The sequence below is a fragment of the Rhinichthys klamathensis genome, unplaced genomic scaffold, assembly GCF_029890125.1.
Source record: "Rhinichthys klamathensis goyatoka isolate OS25496 unplaced genomic scaffold, OSU_Roscu_1.1 h1tg000140l_1, whole genome shotgun sequence".
NCBI lineage: Eukaryota > Metazoa > Chordata > Actinopteri > Cypriniformes > Leuciscidae > Rhinichthys > Rhinichthys klamathensis.
In genome coordinates this window covers 1,838,077-1,853,586 of record NW_026606675.1, presented here as the reverse complement: position 1 = coordinate 1,853,586, position 15,510 = coordinate 1,838,077, and the positions used below count along the sequence as shown (strand labels likewise).

Sequence of the window (15,510 nt, the reverse complement as noted above, 5' to 3'; positions counted from 1 at the left end):
ATTTGAAATTGTTATAAGAAGTTGTATGTTTGAGGCTGGTTTGATCTCTAATGGGTGGACTAGAGGTGAACTCATTTAGCGTACCATGTGTTGCTGCAGCTGCTCTCTGGCAGTCTCAGGCAGGCCACCTGTGGGTTTGGCAGCGGACAGCTGACTCTCTGTGCGTCTGAGCCACTGCAGAAACTCCTCCAACTCTCCATGGAAACCCTCCGCCTGACACAGAAACCATGCAGGGTAAAGACAATGAGCTAATTGATCCGACACCTGTACTACAACATTAAAGAGAACCATTCTCCATGCACAGCAACCCTCCAAACTGCAACCATTTTATTGAATCGACTTTAACATAATCCACTGAAAACAATGTATTTCAAGCTACAAACATATGCAGATGTACTTGTTTTTTATTGGTGCATTCAATTAGATCTCTCTGTATAATGATGTAGTAATATCTAGAGCACCTGTTGCAGGGCAGCTTCCAAAAGCTTCTGCCTCTCATCAGTCTTCAGCAGAAGGTTCTTCCAGCTACGGTTGAGCTCATCCAGCTGGTCTCTCAGGTGGTTGATTTCGTCTCCAGGACTGGACTCCAGCAGCTCAGAGCCCGCTCTGTTCACTGTCTCCACAGTGGCCCGATGGGACAGCACATCGTTTCTTAAAACCTACAAAGGGCAGCTTGATTAAAGGAATTTGCTTTAAAATGGAGATAACAAAAGTAGAGTACATAAAAATGAGGCCCAATGTGACGTACATGATGCTTAGCCAGCTCAATTTCGATGGCCTTGGGGTCAGAGCTGATGGGTCGCTGGGTGTCCAGTGTGGCGTGCGTGTGACTGAGCCAAGACTGCAGCTCAGAGAGAGCATGCTGGAACTGACCTAGAGCCAAGAGCGCACCCTCCAGTTTGTGCTGGTAGAGAGAAGACAGAATCAAAACAATCAAGAGTAAGAGCCTTTCATGTCTGCCCTCTAAAATGCAGTAACTACGCAACAATGTTTTCAGAGTTTTTTGATTGAATTTAAATTAACTTAGTAGTATTATTGTCATACTCCATTTTACAATTCCAAGACCTAATTTCAATAATCAGTTTGTAAGAATTGAGAAATTAGAAAATGCCGGGCAGTCTGGTTGAGGAAAGACCACTCCCCGAGAAGACAAAGGACCTTTCACGAAATTAATATTTGACTCTCTCTTGAGAAACTAGCATCCCCGAGTCAATCACCTCCCCCATGTTCTCTCTCTCTCTCACGCTGAGACCACCAGACATTCACCCAAAAATCTATATGGTTTAATGTGAATAATTATCATACAGTATTATACATGTTTGGTATCATTTGAAATGTCTCAGTGCGACTGGTACAAGTGTCTAATTCCCAAAGTAAACCAAAAGATAATAAAGTTCTTAAGAGTTTAGAGATAACTTGCACACAGAGGAGGGTGTGTCTTCCAGGCAAATGGCATTCTGCGCCCAAAAGGTGTAAACTCTGAATGCAAATTCCCATTGTTAGCAAATGTTTCCATGTGAAGTTTCTGTCTACATAAAGAAATGCAACAAGAGAAGGGCGATTCTGTAACTCAGATCAGCCCATAATGTTGAAGGACCTCAAAGACTTCAGCATTATGTATTTTTCTAAATGTCGGGTTTAGCCTAAATCTTTTACTCTTTATCTCTGAGTATTTTATGTTATTATATTGATTATCTTTGAACTGATTATGAAATTGGCATGATACATTTCCCTGACATAATAAATTGTTACATTTGATTTTATTCTGACTAAATCTGAAATTGTTTTCCCAAGTGGATTAAATGGATTCGTAAGTTACCGCAAAGTCTGCGTCAGATTAATGACGACTAATATTTGGCACTAATTCAAGTGTACTTGGTTTGCAAAGACAAGGAGTGAATTTCCGTTTAGGACAGCAAAAATGCTGCTTGAGCAACCTATATTTGGGTGTGTCTTACCCTCTGTTTTAATTTAATGTTACTTTAGATAAGTGTACGTGGGAAACCACGGCATGGCCAATCCAAAGCTATTATAAGAGAAGTAATGTTGGTCGACTTATATCTGTAGTAGTGGCCATACCTCTGCCTGAAGTAAACGTTACGTTAAATTCAAGTGTATGCAATTCCATGGGGGGCTATACCAAAAGTATCTTTGATTGAGTAAGCGTGAATGCGACCATCTCAGGTATATAGCCAATTAACTCTGTTTAGTGACCAAACTGACGAACTTGTGATCATGAGACCCGCGTTAAACAGAAGGCGTGAGGACCTCAAAGCGACATAGCTTCCTAATATGAACGGGTAAAAAGTTGAAAAGAATAATCAAATGTGCTGCTAAAGTATTATATAAATTACCATGGACCAATTGGCATTCTAACCTAAATTCGAAGTCCTAATAAAATGGAGTCAGATAAAAGGTTAATTGTAATCAAATTACTTTGCCACGCGGAAAGACAGTAACGCGCAGAGACCTTCACCCGTTCTATCGGAAACCGCCATTGGACCGATTTAGACGGGCTTACAAGTGAAATATTGTATTATTATTAATAATAACAACAATTTAAGAATTAAATAATAATTCATTAGCTTAACTGTAGGCTGTTTTAAGGAGCATTTGGATCATTAAACTGAGGTCATATGTGTGCATTTATCTGCATTTTATAATGTCTCATCCGAGTCTGAATAATCTGTTTTTGTAATTTGTTAGTAAATGCAAAAGTTGTCAGAGATAAGAAAACTGTCTCTCTTTCCTCACCTGTCTGATTGTGATTTTGTCCACCAGGTTGTCCCACAGGTGGCGTAGCTCAGTGAGAGGCTCTTGAATCATGTCTCGGTCTGTTTGGTCGCTCACTTTCCTGAGCAGCAGCTCTCCTTGGTGACTAAGCTTCTCCATGTCAATCTGCTGCTGGTACACCTCAACTTTATATTGCTGTGTCATGTACAAAGAAAAAGGGTCAATCCTTTTCTCAAAGCAATTTGAGAGATAAGAGTAGATAAGGTCTGATTCAAACCTTGAGCTCCTCTATCTGTTGTTTGACAGTGCTGAGGTCTGTCCCCACAGCTGGCATGTCACACAATTTGATGACAGCGTTGTCCAAGTAGTCAAACATGCCCTGAGGAGACAAAGTGATGAATGTGAACACAAAGTTGGCTTGACCAATCAGGGCAGATTTTGCTGTACCAACAGAGAAATAATAACCTGAAGAGCATCCTGGTACTGCACAGAGTCCGTCATGGCCTCTTCAAGTCTCTCCATTCTCTCTCTCCACGTGCGGTTCAAACCTTCCCAGGCGGCATTCATCTGTGTGTCAAATCAACAACATGGAGATATTTTGTTTAAATTTGAGTGAAGAGGGGCATTCCCCACATGTCTTATTATCCTTCTACCCTCTTACCTCATCAATGGTTTTCTTGACCTCTGGTTTCTCTGTCTCTCCACAGGCAAAGATGAGGTCAGCTCCAAGAGTTTGTACGATCTCCAGCTCTTCCCTCAGCCCATCTGTCTCTGCCTTAATGGCCTGTGTGAGATAAAAACATCATGACCTCATTCTCTTGAGATCTTTGTCTTGACACAACATTATGTAGTTCGATCTACTCAAGGACTGTTTTATAAAATTGGACACATTATTACACACATTTTGGGTTATAAGTAAGGATGGGTTAAAATGGTTGACTAGTCATCCATCTAATACCATTGGTTCTTTTCCTTTATAGCTGCTTGTTTTAAAAAAAAAATTATATTATTATATATTAATATATTAAATTAACCACGATTCATTGTGTGATTTCAGAAGTTAATTTGTTCTTCAATTAAAAACAGCAGTTATTGAATTTAAAAAAATAAAAATATATACATACATACATAATACGAGGCCCCCTAGTTAGCCCCCCCCCCACCTGATCTAGATCTTCCTTGAGACTGATTAGTGGACTAGCTGTTCAGGCAACCTACTGACTTGTCGTTTTTGAAAATATTTCGTTTTTGTACATCCTTGGTGAAAACTGATTTTAACCTAAGAAAAAGACATCCATCTCTTTTGTCGGACTGACCTCTGCTGCCTCTATTTGTTGTTTTATGAGTGAGGGATCCACCCCCGGGTCCTCCAGCTCTTTCACGATGTCCTGAGAGTCACGGAGCGTGCTCAGCAGAGCGCCCATGTCAGCCCAGAACTTTCCGGCGAGATCTAACACATCCTGGAGTTTACCTTCTCTTTCCTCCGCCCTCTGCCTGATTTCATCCCACAGAGAGCGCAGACGCAAGAGTCGTGAACGCACCGCTGAGGATGGGAACAGAATACAGATTTATCAAAACCTATAGAATGGAGTATTTTATACAGCCATATAGCATCATTTCAGATCAAAGATCTTTACCCTGTGCGGCAGGATCATCGTGTGGGGCTCGGCTGATGAGCTCTTCTCCTCGGGTACACAGGGCGCTGAAAGACGGCAGGAGTTTGTCCAGCTCTAGTCCTGTAGCCCGGTGCTCTGTCAGTTGTTCCCGGATCTTTTCCACCTCAGCGGCCACTGGAGGGGGCAGCCGCAAGCGCTGGACTGCCCCTTCCAGAGTCTCCAACAGAGGGTCCATTTTATCATGGAACTGAATGGAGAGAAAGAAGATGACAATCAAAACAAATACAGCACATTAAAGTAACAGGAGAAGGACCAGGCATATGGAGGAGGGAAGATTTATCCCGGCCACATGCAAAAGGGCAGAGGATGTTGAAGCTAAATAAGAAATACAAGAACTGAAAAGTGTATGCTGCTGTTCTTAAAGTGGAATTTTTTTTTTTTTTTTTTTTCTTAAAATTGAGCATGGGTGTAGGGAATGGAAGGTGTCAGAAATCTATTATTCTAAGGCAAAATATGCAGTATCCGATTATGTTTAGAATAAGAAATAAGGAATCAAAATGTATATTTAATATTTGCCCATCTTCTTGTACTTGCCATATACTAACAAGACACTGCCTTTAGGTCAACTGATGTAAACTAAAACTAGTCCATATCACACACCTGTTTCATCAGAATTATATAAAGTATTTCGATTTTTTAACAATTACTGAAAATTCCTGATTCTCAATCCAAAACACACGTTATATCAGAGTTTAAATCAGCAGGTGATGGTGTGCTTACCTCTACCAGCTGAGGGTGATGCAGAGAGCAGTGATGATGGAGGGATGGACACACACAGCACATCCACAAACATGAGTGATGGGTGGACGGATGGACCAAACGGACATGGGAGGGAGAGGTGGAGGGAATAGGCAAGGGGAGATTTGCAAGCAGGAATGGGGGAAGTTTAGGGGATACAGGAATGGAAAGGAGAGGGTGACAGGATATGGGGCACAGGGGTGGGACAGGTGGAGTCACAGTACAGTGGAGTTTGAAGGGATGGAGGTGGAGAAACAGTACAATGCGTTAATTCAACAGCATGCAACAGGCCAGCAGGAAGAATCGATAACAAACATTCAGCCAAAATGCAGCTGATGTCAGTTGTTATTTACAAAAAAAAAATGGACTTAGTGCGAAACAATGGTTAATTAAAAGTGATGTCATTTAAAATAGCTTAAATGAACTAAATGTAATAGAAGATATGATGATGACAAAATTTGTTGATACTGTGCTATATAATGCTGAACTGTGAGCTGTAACTCTTAAATAGATGACAAGCTGGGCAGCAGTCCAAAGTAAGCATGCTAACATTTTGGAGCAAATACCTGGACAGATTGTGACACTGCTTCATCCAGTGCTGTGGCTCTACTTTTGACGTCTTCTTTGATTCTGATGTAACGTCTCTCTGCTTCATTAAAACGTTGTCTCAATGTTGCTCCTTCCTGGGCACTCAATTCTGCCAGCTGTGGGCCGATCTTTAGCAGTTTGTCTATGTGTGGCTTGTGCTCAGAGATGGACTCTCTCAGAAGCTAGACAGAAAACGTATGAAACATGTCATGTGTCAGTTTTGAGCGTCTTAACCCATGTCTATAACCACAAAGAAGCAAAAGGGACTCAAGTCCTTCATCTGCACAAAGCCCAGTTACCCTCATCTGTTCTTGCTGTTGTCTGAGTGCCTCTGTGTCGATGGCGGGAAGGGGTAGCTGGGCAATCAGAGTCTCGGTCTCGCCCAGCCAGGGTTCAAGTTCCTCATGTGTCTCCCAGAAACGAGCCACCAGCACCTGAGCCTGCTCCAGAGCTGAGAAGCGCTCAGCATGACTCTGATTTACTGCTTCATAACGAGCACTTAAAGAGTCCGTCTTCATCTACAGGAGGAAAAGGAAAGAGGTTTTAGAGGGTCAACCAAATTAGTCTTTTGAGAGACTGAAAAACAAGTTTGCACTGTTGTTTTTCCCAAACATGACTCAACAAATCAAATCTCCACCGGAAAATGCATGAGTCACATCAATTCAATTTTCCTAATCTAACCTTTCGCTGAAGATTAATTACAGTATATGGATTACTCTGCCCCCTCCCTCCCTCTCTTTCTTCTTTTTTTTGTCTCTAACCTTCAGAGCCTCTCTCTGCTGTTCACTGCAGCTCTCTAGGATGTCCTCTCGTGTCTTAAGAAGTTGGTCCACGGTGTCTTTGTGACGGATGATGTCAATGTTAAAGGCTCTCTGCACCTGGAGCTGTGTCACAGTCACATCGGGCTCCAGACTCAGAGGCCCCAGAGACGCTAACTTCCTCTCTGTCTCTCCAACCCAGGTCAGCTCCGCATCGACTGCCTCTTCATACTGAAACAATAACACACCGCCAAAAAAGTAGTGTGACAAAAATATTTACAAATTCAAGTAAGCAACATGGACACAGCGTCTTAAATCAAATATTACTAAAGCAACAATTTATGTTACATATTTATAATAACATTGTACAAGTGTTGCTTTTATGTAATAACATTTTAAAATAGAATGAAAACAATAAGCAATTAAATTGAATATTATAAAAAATAAGATAAAACTACTTTCTAAAAGAAAATACCAATGTTTGCAAAGAATAATAAGAATAATCCTTAAGCAATAGTTTATGTATATATATATATATATATATATATATATATATTTATTATAAATTTTATTATTACATTTATTATAATTAATATTTTGTTATACTATTTTTAAATGTTATATAATTGTAAAAAGGACAAGAATAATCTTAAAGGGGTAATCGGATGCCCATTTTTTCACAAGTTGGTATGATTCTTTAGGGTGTTCATGTAAAGTTTGTAATATACTTTGGTTAAAATTCCTCAATGGTATATAATAGTATAAATAGCCTAAACAATACATATATAATAGTATATATAGAATATAATACAATACATTTGTACAATTTATTATAAGAATGTATATATTTGGTTATATTATTTAAAAAATAAAAAGACATATTACAATATATAAATATTACATAAAACTTTATTTGAATTTCCTAAAAAAAAATTGCAAGCCAGGCAGGGAAAGAATAATCTTAAAGTTTTAAGTTTTGGTTCTGTGTTAAAGGAGTAGTTATCTTTAAAATTAAAATGACCCCATGATTTACTCACCCTCAAGCCATCCTAGGTGTATATGACTTTCTTCTTTCAGACGAATACAATCTTATATTAATTAACACCCTGATGCTTCCGAGGTTGATAATGGCAGTGAATTGCAACCATCAGTATGAAGCTCAAAAAGGTTTGAGAGTAAATCATGGGGTAATTTTCATTTTAAAGTGAACTACTCCCTTAATGAAACACACAGACATATAAATGTACAGTATTTGTTGCAGTACCTGCTGTGACCTTTGGATGGCAGCCTGCACTAACTGCACTCTCTGTGTGATGGTCTCGTCTGCTTGGCGGTAGCGCTGATTGGCATCGGCGACCAGGCGGTCAAGGCCTTCCCGTGCACGCCAGGGCACCAGATCCAGTAAAGCACTGCCTACCTCATTTACAGTGTCCAGAACTAGCCTCTTCTCAGCAGACACGCACTTCAGCTCCTGAGGCAAAAATACACACAACATAAAATAATGAATGGACTGAAGACATAAAAGAAACTAATTTGATTTAGCTAAAACAAAAATAGCTGTGTATGGTCTAAAGAAAAGTAAAGAAAAGAAAAGAAAAAAGTAATTCATGAACTACTGATAAAAAAGTAGACATCCTCCTCACCCTCTGTCTGTCCTGATAGGCTGGTGTTGTATCTGCCTCAACGTTGTTAAGCTCCGCCTCCACGCTATCCAACCATTGGTTGATGTCATCGTGTGAGCTAGCAAATCGTGTGGCCAACTGAAGGGCCTGTTCCAGAATACGAAGGGCCTTGCTGCTGCCCGCTGTCATCTCTGCGTAGCGGCTTTTGATACCATCTAACTTCTCCTGGATCAACAGGACCTCCTCACCTGCCATAGCGATCAAACATAATTACAATCAACGGAGGAATTTGGTAATACACCAATGAACAAAGACTGGATGGTAAAGTACCAGTGGTTTGTTTAAGCAGAGCTTGTCCATTCTTGATGGCCTGGTCCACTGTCTTCTTCCTGCTGATAATCTCTTCATTAAGAGCCTGTAGGGGACCAGCAATATAAACATTAACTCAGGAAATAATGCAAAATAAAGTAAAGTAAATTAAAGATCAGAATGTAATCAACTAATTATTTATGTCTCTAAATTATTTTAATTTGGATGCTTTTCTCAGCAATTATTGGTATATGAAATTAATTAGATTAATTAAGCAGCATTTTATGTACTTTATTTGATTATAAGCTGTAATTGACTGACAGCCCTAGTGTAACACTTTCTTCAGTGAGTGACAGCAATTTTTTCGGATGAGGGCCGCTTGGCAGTATTCATCTTCTCTAAAGTGAACTTTTACTGCATTGTTGGTCCTGGACTGCTACACCCTGCAAAACCGTACCAGTGTGTGTTTGTGTTGCAGCTCTAGTAGCTCCGGCTGATAACTCTGTACTGAAACTTCAGCCAGTCTCTGGGCCACCTCAGCTAGCCAGTTAAGGACTTCCACCTCGTCCTCTCCAAATAGCTGTGCATTGGCCAGGGCCTGCTCCAGCATGGCCTCTCTCCGATCGCACCAATCACGCAGCTCTGTATGCCCATTGCGCACTGCCGCCACACGATCGCCCAGCCAATCTTGATCAGCCACACAGCTGAGCGGGTGCAGTGATTGGCTGAGCATCTCAAGATGGTCTACATCATTCTCCCGAGAGGACACCTCCTCATGGAGAGCCTGGGATTATATCCCAGATTAAAGAGACGTGATGGGATGGGATGAGTCGAAGGAGGAAAAAAAGACAAGGCAAACATAAACATACATGACAATGCAAAACAATGATAAATCATAGTTAACTGATGCAAGCAAAAAATAAAAATGTGAATCAACACAAGGTGAGATGGGAACACAACCATAAAAAAAAAAAGAAATCATGATGAAATTAAACTGAAAAACGGAAAGGATGTGGGCAGGATCACGACCAGAGACCTGAAATCCGTGCCTTCTTAGATAACTGCACTCCTACTTGTCCATTTAAAACCACAGGAGACTGACAATCTGTTCTCTCCTCTGCATTTCTAGTCAGTCTAATGAAAATCGCTTGCTAAAATGATCTTGGTTTGGCAGCAACAGTTCCAGGACACATCTCTCCCTGGTGTTGCATATACTCTACCTTGTGCCGTACAATCTGCTGTGTGATTTTGGAGGTCTGGGTTCCCATTGGCTCAGCGGAGCTCAAACGTCTCTCTGTTGCGCTCAACCATTCCCCGAGGGGCTCCACGGCCTCATGGAACTGCAGCGCCAACACCTGCAGCTCCTCTAGCTGCCGTTGCCTGAGGACGTCAGGTTAGGAGGAAATCTGTGTTATATTCTTATTCTACTCTATTTTATGGCCTTGTAAAGCAAACAAGTGATTGAGTTCTGAGTAAGAGATTTGATTAAGAGGTTTTATGGTGGTGTCTGGGTGTCCGTATTTCTCTGATAATAGAGTTTACCTGGCGCTGGCCTTTTCCAGCAGGTTTGTCCATCTCTCTCCTAGGCTCTTAAGTTGTTTCTGGATTTTGTCTCTGTCTTGTGTCTCGGCCGTAGCAGCGATACGCTCTCCTTCTGCCCTGATCATCTCTACCGTCCCACGGCGGTCATCCAGCAACCGTTGCAGCAGCTTATAAAAATATGGAATACAGGTTAGTGACCTAAATTTATTTATTTCATATTATGTAGAAGGATAGATTAGTCTAATTAGTCTGATGCAAAATAAAGGGACGCTAAAGTCTATCAACTTGACTGAAAAATGAATATATACATGAAAAAAGTTTTAAATGTAGGTAATATTAAGATAAAGCAAACCACCTTTAAAATGTATTGAAATTAATTAAATTCAAAATTGATTTAAATGTAACCTTCTGCTCCTGAATTTGTGCCTTGACCACACGGTGCTCAGCGGATGGAGGTTTCTGATTGACTATGAGCTCCTCTGTGTCACTCAGCCAGCTCAAGAGTGGCTCTAGAGCATCTTGGAACTTCCCACAGTGCAACAGGGCCTCCTGCAGCTGTGCGATTCTTTCAGCAACCTGTGAATAAAATAATAAAACATTTTCAAAAAGACTTTCTCAGTCCATTAAGAAAGCAGGCTAAAAATAGATGCAAGCTTACCCTCTTGTTGAGGGAGTTCCAGCGCAGGTTGGTGGTCTCCAAGTCATGTTCCAGGGCCTGAGTGTCGGTGTGTTTGGCTGCACTCTGGATAAGACCTTGACCCACAGCGTTGACATGCTGCAGTTTAGGCTGAATGCTGTCAAACTGCTCCCTTTCCACTGCCTAAAGTTTGAGTGATAGAGAGAGAACAAGTGACTTGAGTAGCGCATAACCAACACTCTTGTTATGTTGAATGTGTCTAAACAGGTCAAGGCTGTACAAACACAACAACATGATAATGGTGGCATGGCCATTTATAAATGGGGAAGCAGTTTTCAGCCCCCACACATTGAATGAAATTAAATCCAGAGCCTTGGCAGCAACATTGTACAGCTCTATTTCTCCAACAGCCTAACACTACAGCTCTGACAGAATATCCAACACAGTGGTTTCCCACAAGCAGGTTGCCAAATCCCCCTAACCAACATCATAACCAGCAGTTACCTAAGAGAAGTTTGGCGTCATCATGAAACCGATTTTAGTTTTGTAATGTGACTTATCACAATATTCAACAGGAAAATGTCCTTACTAAATCTATCTGGAATGAGTAAGTAGAACTTCAGTACCAATAAAAAAAGTATGATTGAAATTCAGACATACTACATCCGCTATGCCTGGCTTTGTTGTGATAACTTCAGCTGCCTCGATTCACTGCCATCCACAACTCCTCTCCCGTAGCCTCATGGGATAGAAAAGTGTCCATTGGATGCACACTCCAGAAACTGACATCTTACTCATTTCACATACTGTTTTCCACCTACTATGTAGTAGAGAAGTAGGGATACTTAAAATTATTAGTATTTTTAAATATTAACTTTGAGTGTTACATGCTGGCAAAAGTAATCTAACTGTAAATCTAAGGAAACTGTAAATCTAAGGAAAATGAGCATGCGCAATTAAATACAATCCAGCATCATTTGCCTGTGTATATTTAAGTGCTTTGCATGTGAGTGTATGTAGTTTGTTTGCAGTTGGGGACTTCATTCCTGCTTTAAACAGGATGTCTGTCGGCCTCAGAACAATAAGCCACAGCTTCAACCTGCTCCACCCTCTCGTCGACAGTATATGGGACTGGGAAAGCTTATGCGTCTGCGCAACGAAGAGTGTTTGGTCCCCTTTTGTCTTTCTATATCCTGTCTAACATTATCCTAAATCTATCATCTAGGCCTCCTCCTCTTTACCCACGGTGTGTACACTTGGAGCCATTTCCCGTTTTTAATCCTGATCATTCATCACATGTGGCACTTTTCACCCACAAGCACAAAAATAACTCCATTCATCTGCATCTGTAGCAGATCTTCCACAACTCATGTGGCCAAATCCAAGGGAAAGCTGTTAATTATTTCATAGACAATAATATATCTACATGTTTGTGCTATGATTAATAATTCACAACAGAAAGAGAGGGAATTTAGTTTTGTCAGAAATCTGAACAAAGAAGCACATATCCACATGCAAGTAGGACGTAGCTATACATATCTATACAACAACAGAAAGAGGTCAGCGCAAATAACAATCTCTCTTCTCTTTACTCGTTCTCTCAGAGAGTGTTTGACTCTTGTAATGCAGACCTCTGGAAAATATCTAGGATGCCAGTCATTCCTCTCAAACACTCTCAACCAATCTGGTCAGCAGCCCAGTCACATGCACACATACATAAACAGGACTGCTGCACACTTATCTCTCCAGCACTCTCTTTCTCTTTTGTCACCAAACTTTAAACTCTTTTGTCTCTCATATGAACCCCCACAGATCACTTTTAGCTAATGGCAGCACTCCATCCTACCGCCAACACACATCATCACCGCCATTGGAATCTTTTGTTTCTTTCTCTTCATTTCAAACCACAACTCCACACTGTTTAAGCGGGTATGCCCACATTTCGCTAAAGAAAATATTATAATAGCTGGATAGGAGTTAACCTATATACCCCACACTATGTGCTGATTTTTGCTGAGCTTTCTAAACCTTATATTGTATCTGAAAGCATCACGAGAAATTAATTATTGTTCCATTATTTTGCTGAAGGCAAGATAAAATCAATCAGACAAAATTACAGTACCAGTCAAAAGTTTGGACACATGCAAATGGATGTATTTTCTCATGAAAATCTTAAATTGAGTCTATGTATGAATTTCATACAAAACTGTTGGATTTTTTTAACTTGAAGTCAGAATATACAACAGTTTTGATAACCACCATTTGGTCACTGCATATTTCCTATACTTCTATTTGCATTTTTTCATAATGTGGATGACTTTATTATTACTATTTTGAAGTGTGGTCAAACTTCTGGCTGGTATTTTATTTAAAATTCATGTTAAGAGTGAAAAAAAAACCCAAAAACTTTACACATGAGCATGTACTGCTAGACAAAGTAGGCTGTACATGTCTGATTTCATGGAAATTTCAAGGTAATATTTTTTTTAATGTACTACAAATGTAGCATAGACGGCCGTGGAATTCTTATTTGTATTAGACCCAGAGCATAACCATAAGAAATTCAAAGCTATAAACGTCTAAAACCATCAAATTAAAATAGAAAAAAAGAAAAGAGGCTATCTTGTCAGTCTGGACTTGATATCACAGGAAATCACAATAATATAATTTCTTTCAAATCAATGAAAACATAGCCTCTAGCAACTTTCTTGTTCTATAGAGACTCTCTCCAGTCCTACTCTTCCTGTCTTTGCTTTCACCTCCTGTGTTTTTCCGGTCTCTCGGTCCCTCAGCCCCTCTTTACCCCCGTTTCCTTTTCAAAGGACTTTGGATGACTACATTTTATCTGACCCAAATGTTTTAACAAGGAAATAATTTACATGGTTCCATTAATACATACTTAGCAAATTAGGCTGAAAACAGTCAATGAGTTTACAGCATATGTGACTGCTTTGTTATGGCTGTTGTTGTGCCGACGGGGCCACAGGGTTCGCTCAAACTCTTTTGTTTGTAGCGGTCTTTAATCACAGGTGTTTCCCGCACTGTCTTTCACTGTCATCACTATCCAAACAATCAAATATACCCGCTGTTACCATGCCATAACAGTGCTCACTCCCACCCTGATTGCTCTTCCCTTTCCACTGTACGTATCAGTGTGTCTGTTTACCTGACCGTCTCTAAAACTCTACCCTGGACAGACTCAAAAATGAGTGTGGGTTTCAGATGTTACGTCAGATGTTTCTTCTGACGCCTCTTATTGCTCATGCAGCTCTTATTTTGAGTACTACCAGGTGTTCTGCCATAGAGACTCTTTGTTCATTCATGATCAGGCTGTTGCAAAATCTTCTAACTTTACCCTCCAAATCAGCACCCATTGCAAGCGTGCAATTTCACTGGAGACTGCCCGTAACGGAGAGCAGCTCCAAAAGATTACAAAGATCTTTCCTGAGGTCTGTGGTTGACTCCCTCGGCTTTTGGCATTGCGGGGGCGAGAGTCTGGCCCTGTATTGATAGGACTGACATGTCCTTATCATCTGTTTACATTTCCAACAACTTTATACAGTGTTTGTGTGTTACTGCCAAATGTGGCTCTTCTTATAGGGCCTGATGTTTATTTCTCACTTCCTTATCTCAATTGCAGCACCATCAGACTGCAGCTGGGAAGAAAAGAGGAGGATTTGAAGTGGGAAGAGATTTTGAGTTAGTTTGGCACTGGACGACAGCCACCCCTCAAATCAGTCATTTTGTTCTGCTCTTTTAATTTTTTTCTATCCCAAACAAGCTTAAATATAATTTGCTAGCTGATCCTGTTCAGTCCCTCAGTTGCTATAATCCTCTCTACCCAAATCCAGCCTGATAGGGTTCCTGCATCTGATTACACTTGAAGGGATGGGGAGTTTAGAGAGTGACCATACAGAAAGGCAGATTTGGCCCAGGCAGAGGGTCAAATGAGATGTGGATGATCAGTCAGGCTGATAGTAATGCAATAACCATCCAGAAAGCTTAAGAACTAACAGGCAGTCTCTCGGCCACCCGCCACTGTCACTGTGAAGCAGAGCAGACACAGGCCTTCTCACGACAGCCGAGAGAGAATGTCAAGCGCACACTCACATTATGTCAAGAAATCTAACATGTATTTATAAAAAACATTCCTGTCTGTTTTTTGACTCCTAAATCTTATTCGAACACATACAGTGTGCTCTGCTCACTTAGACAAAGCAGTGCTCAAACAGGCAGAAAAAAGCAAACGCATGCAAATGTGTGCACAAACCCATTTGCCTGAAACCAAACACACAACCGACTACTTTGGAGTAAGCATGCTTTTTTAACTCAACTAGCTTGCTTGTGTTCATGTTATCCCCACTGCAATACACAAAGAATCCCAGGTTATACACATACTATGTGCCTAAAGACATTTCAGACAATAGTGATTATGAATATTAATGGATTAACCAATCATACATAAGAAGTCTGTGTTTTGACCCCATGAACAAAAACACACATTCCTTCAAACTAAACACAAACACACTATTAAGGACCGGAAGGATCAATGAAAGGATATGCTTGGATATTAAGACAAAGTGTATATATATCATTACTGTGCAAAAGTCTTTTTTTTTTAAAAAAAATACATAATTAAGCCAGTTATTTATATTTTTTGCTGTAGTGTATATATATCATTACTGTGCAAAAGTCTTTTTTTTTTTTTTTAATACATAATTAAGCCAGTTATTTATATTTTTTGCTGTATGCTGTACTCTGCCGGTATGATCCACACAGAGATCTGATCTTACCATCGAGTCCATCTGGGATTACATGAAGAAACAGAAAAAACTGAGACAGACCAAATCCAGAAGAACTGCGGCAAACGTCTCCAATACACTTGAAGAAACCTACTTGCAAAGCTG

General features: G+C 40.3%; 1 protein-coding gene across 23 annotated transcripts in view; it reads right to left on the bottom strand.

Annotated features, from left to right (window-relative positions):
• Nucleotides 1–15,510, bottom strand: part of macf1a (microtubule actin crosslinking factor 1a) — a 173,130-nt gene that overhangs the window by 14,324 nt on the left and 143,296 nt on the right. For 19 of the 23 annotated variants that reach the window (XM_056257615.1, XM_056257616.1, XM_056257623.1 and 16 more), the window contains 20 exons: nucleotides 10,625–10,786; nucleotides 10,372–10,542; nucleotides 9,967–10,133; nucleotides 9,645–9,804; nucleotides 8,882–9,208; nucleotides 8,446–8,530; nucleotides 8,137–8,363; nucleotides 7,758–7,964; nucleotides 6,497–6,724; nucleotides 6,035–6,253; nucleotides 5,714–5,917; nucleotides 4,371–4,596; nucleotides 4,050–4,276; nucleotides 3,395–3,517; nucleotides 3,199–3,300; nucleotides 3,011–3,112; nucleotides 2,755–2,928; nucleotides 749–904; nucleotides 462–659; nucleotides 85–213 (listed from right to left, as the gene is read on the bottom strand). In XM_056257615.1, coding sequence (XP_056113590.1) covers nucleotides 85–213; nucleotides 462–659; nucleotides 749–904; nucleotides 2,755–2,928; nucleotides 3,011–3,112; nucleotides 3,199–3,300; nucleotides 3,395–3,517; nucleotides 4,050–4,276; nucleotides 4,371–4,596; nucleotides 5,714–5,917; nucleotides 6,035–6,253; nucleotides 6,497–6,724; nucleotides 7,758–7,964; nucleotides 8,137–8,363; nucleotides 8,446–8,530; nucleotides 8,882–9,208; nucleotides 9,645–9,804; nucleotides 9,967–10,133; nucleotides 10,372–10,542; nucleotides 10,625–10,786 — 3,594 coding nt within the window. The remainder of the gene's footprint in view (nucleotides 1–84; nucleotides 214–461; nucleotides 660–748; nucleotides 905–2,754; nucleotides 2,929–3,010; nucleotides 3,113–3,198; nucleotides 3,301–3,394; nucleotides 3,518–4,049; nucleotides 4,277–4,370; nucleotides 4,597–5,713; nucleotides 5,918–6,034; nucleotides 6,254–6,496; nucleotides 6,725–7,757; nucleotides 7,965–8,136; nucleotides 8,364–8,445; nucleotides 8,531–8,881; nucleotides 9,209–9,644; nucleotides 9,805–9,966; nucleotides 10,134–10,371; nucleotides 10,543–10,624; nucleotides 10,787–15,510) is intronic. The other 4 variants (XM_056257626.1, XM_056257624.1, XM_056257613.1 and 1 more) reach the window with 1 other exon arrangement.